We start from the raw sequence: 3,709 nt of genomic DNA, 5'->3' as shown, positions 1-3,709 counted from the left end.
GTGGGTTGTGTAGGCTTCCTGGTGGAGGGGACTAGTGCCTTTGTTCTGGTGGATGAGGCTGGATCTTGTCTTTCTGGTGGGCAGGTCCACGTCTGGTGGTGTGTTTTGGGGTGTCTTGGTCTTATTATGATTTTAGGCAGCCTCTCTGCTAATAGGTGGGGTTGTGTTCCTGTCTTGCCAGTTGTTTGGCATAGGGTTTCCAGCCCTGTAGCTTGCTGGTCATTGGGTGGAGCTGGGTCTTCTCGTTGAGATGGAGATCTCTGGGAGATTTTTGCCGTTTGATATTACGTGGATCTGGGAGGTCTCTGGTGGACCAATGTCCTGAACTCGGTTCTCCCACCTCAGAGGCACAGGCCTGACATGCGGCCGGAGGACCAAGACCCTGTCATCCACATGGCTCAGAATAAAAGGGAGAAAAAAAGAAAGAACGAAAGAAAAAATAAAATAAAATAAAGTTAATATAATAAAAAATAATTATTAAAAAAATTTAAGTTAATAAAAAAAAAGAAAGGAAGAAGAGAGCAGCCAAATCAAAACAGAAATCCACCAATGATAACAAGCACTAAAAACTATACTAAAAACAATAAACCAAAAAAATGGACAGACTGAACCCTAGGACAAATGGTAAAAGCAAAGCTATACAGACAAAATCACGCACAGAAGCATACACATAGACGCTCACAAAAAGAGAAAAAGGAAAAATATATATATCATTGCTCCCAAAGTCCACTGCCTCAATTTGGGATGAATTAGTTGTCTGTTCAGGTGTTCCGCAGATGCAGGTTACATCAAGTTGATTGTGGAGATTAATTTACATTATCAAATTTGCTTTAATAGAAATGAGAAAATATAGGTCTTTGGATGCTCTCAGTTATTTGGATTATGCCTTCATTTTGTGAAAGTTTCATAGTCTACCAGGATCTGTGCAAAGGATACCTGAGAGAGGTACGGGCAGGCATGGAGGGAGAGAGCCTCCTTGTGATAAGCAGCCTGGTTAGGAGAGAGGGTATATTTCTAAGTAATTGACACAAAGGAAATTTTAATTAAAATAAATGTGACCGAACGGTAGTGACACGTATTGCCGAGAGGATGGCGGACGCCGGCTTGCGCCGCGTGGTTCCCAGCGACCTGTGTCCCCTCGTGCTCGGCTTTCTGCGCGATAACCAGCTCTCAGACGTGGCCAACAAGTTTGCCAAGGCAACAGGCGCTGATGGTTTCCAGTGATTTGGAATTAAAAACCACGTTGCCGCAAACATCCTCCTGTGTAGATGTTTGTTTCATGGACCCAGCAGGATGCCAGCGCCTCTTTCCTCTTGGACATCTATAGTTTCTGGCTCAAGTCCACCAAGACCCCAAAGTGGAAGTTACAGGCAAATGGACCAGTGACTAAGAAGGCTAAGAAGAAGACTTCATCCAGTGACAGCAGTGAGGACAGCAGTGAGGAGGAAAAAGCCCAAGGGCCTCCCACTAAGAAAGCTGCTGTACATGCCAAGCGGGCCAGTCTGCTTCAGCATCCTGGAAAGGCTGCGGTCAAGGCATCAGAGAGCAGCAGCAGCAGTGAAGAATCCAGTGATGATGATGAGGAGGACAAAAAGAAAAAGCCTGTCCACAAGGGAGTTAAGCCCCAAGCCAAGACAGTCAAAGCTCCTCCTAAGAAGGCCAAGAGCTCTGATTCTGATTCTGACTCAAGCTCAGAGGATGAGGTGCCAAAGAACCAGAAGCCAAAGACAACACCCATGGCAGCTAAAGCTCAGGCTAAAGCCCTAGCCAAACCAGGTACACCAGCTCATCCAGCACCTAAAGTAGTCAATGGCAAAGCAGCTGGTAGTAACAGCAGCAGTGATGATGACTCAGAGTAGGGGAAGGCAACAGCCGTATCTAAGGAGACTGTACCTAAAAAGCAAGCTATGGCCAAGGCCCCAGTGAAAACAGCTGCCGCTCCTGCCCAAAAGAGTTCCAGCAGTGAGGACTCCTCCAGTGAAGAGGAGGAGGAGGAAGAGCAGAAGAAAAAACCCATGAAGAAAAAAACAAGTCCCTATAGTTCAGTTCCCCCGCCTTCTGTTCCCCCACCCAAGAAGTCCCTGGGAAGTCAGGATCCCTAGAAAGCTGCAGAGAAGCAGCAGCCTGTGGAGAGCAGCGACGAGTCTGATTCAAGTTCTGAGGAAGAAAAGAGACCCCCAGCTAAGGCAGTCATCTCCAAAGCAACTACTAAACCAGCTGCAGCAAAGAAGGCAGCAGAGAGCTCTTCAGACAGCTCAGACTCCGACAGTTCTGAGGATGAAGCTCCTGCTAAGCCAGCCAGTACCGGCAAGAATTCCTCAGGTAAGCCAGCTGCCACTCCCAAGCAGTCTGCAGTTAAGCCAGCTACAACTCCCAAGCAGCCTGCTGCCACTGGCCAGAAGCCTCTGACCAGAAAGGCTGATAGCACCTCCAGCGAGCAGGAGAGCAGTTCCAGTGAGGACGAGAAGACGAAGGCTGTAGCCAGCCCTAAGTCCAAGGTGACGGCCAAAGCAGCTCCGTCTTTGCCTGCCAGGCAGGCCTCTCAGGGTGGTGGGGACAGCAGCTCTGAGTCAGACAGCTCCAGCAGCGAGGAGGACGAGGAAGAGAAGACGCCTAAACCCCCAGCCAAAAAGAAGCCACAGAAGGCAGGGGGAACTCTAGCCCCTTCCAAACCAGCCTCTCTGAAGAAAGCAAAGGCCAAGAGCAGCAGCACTTCTTCCTCTGAGGACTCCAGTGAGCAGGAGGAAGAGGAGAAGCCCAGGGCCAAGGTCACCCCAAGACCACAAACCGCCAAGGCCAATGGCACCTCTGCACTGACTGCCCAGAATGGAAAAGCAGACAAGGACGGCAATGCGGAGGAGGGGGGCAAGAAAAAGGCAGCAGTGGCAGTTGCTAAGCCAGGTTCAGGAAAGAAGTGGAAGCAGAATGAGGCTGCTAAGGAGGCAGAGACTCCTCCAGCCAAGAAGATAAAGCCCCAGACCCGCAACACGTTTCCTAGAAGGAAGAAAGGAGAATGAAGGGGATCCTCCCCATTCCGAAGGATCAGGGAGATTGAGGTGGATGCTCGAGTGGCGGACGATTCCTTTGACGCCAAGCGGGGTGTAACCGGAGACTGGGGGGAGTGAGCCAGTCAAGTTCTGAAGTTCACCAAAGGCAAATCCTTCCGGCATGAGAAAACCAAGAAGAAGCGGGGCAGTTACCGGGGAGGCTCCATCTCTGTCCAAGTCAATTCTGTTAAGTTTGACAGCGAGTGACCGTGGGCCATCTGTAGCACAGCAGGGGTGATGACCTGAGACCACTCACTTTCCCCAGTCGACCTGGGAACCCTCAGCTTTGTCAGGGGAGGGTGTCAGTGAGGAGAGCAGTTTAGATTAGGTCTGAAGGCTTTGCGTCGTAACACCCTCTAAGGTCCTTTTCTGTGTTTGTGGTTTTGTGCAGATTTGTTTTTTAGTGTTGGGTAGCAAGGACAAGGTAAGGGGAGTGTTCTTTTTTAAGAAAAATTGTTTTAGTTGTCATTCTCCCTGTTTTGTGGAAGTTCTCATACTGAGAAATTTGTATATTTTACATTAGATCATTTCTTATTGATTTTTGTTGTGGTTTTCAGAGGTGGGTTCACAGATTAAAATCTCAGCTATATTCTAAGGTGTGGTAAAGGTCACATGTATGAATTTTTATAATTGGAGAATTCTGTCTATGGGAGTGCTTGTGT

The 3,709-nt window shown here is 48.7% G+C and overlaps 1 protein-coding gene across 1 annotated transcript; it reads left to right on the top strand.

The window, feature by feature from the left end:
* The first annotated feature begins 1,089 nt into the window (after positions 1–1,089).
* On the top strand, positions 1,090–3,254 carry LOC103076512 (nucleolar and coiled-body phosphoprotein 1-like). Its single transcript, XM_082930849.1, is given in 2 exon segments — positions 1,090–1,208; positions 1,283–3,254. Coding segments are annotated over 2 exon segments (2,091 nt in total).
* The last annotated feature ends 455 nt before the right edge of the window (positions 3,255–3,709 follow it).

Source organism: Lipotes vexillifer, unplaced genomic scaffold (genome assembly GCF_000442215.2).
Source record: "Lipotes vexillifer unplaced genomic scaffold, Lipotes_vexillifer_v1.1 scaffold135, whole genome shotgun sequence".
Taxonomy (NCBI): Eukaryota; Metazoa; Chordata; class Mammalia; order Artiodactyla; family Lipotidae; genus Lipotes; species Lipotes vexillifer.
Note: the sequence above shows the minus strand (reverse complement) of the source record. Positions and strands in the feature narration are given on the sequence as shown.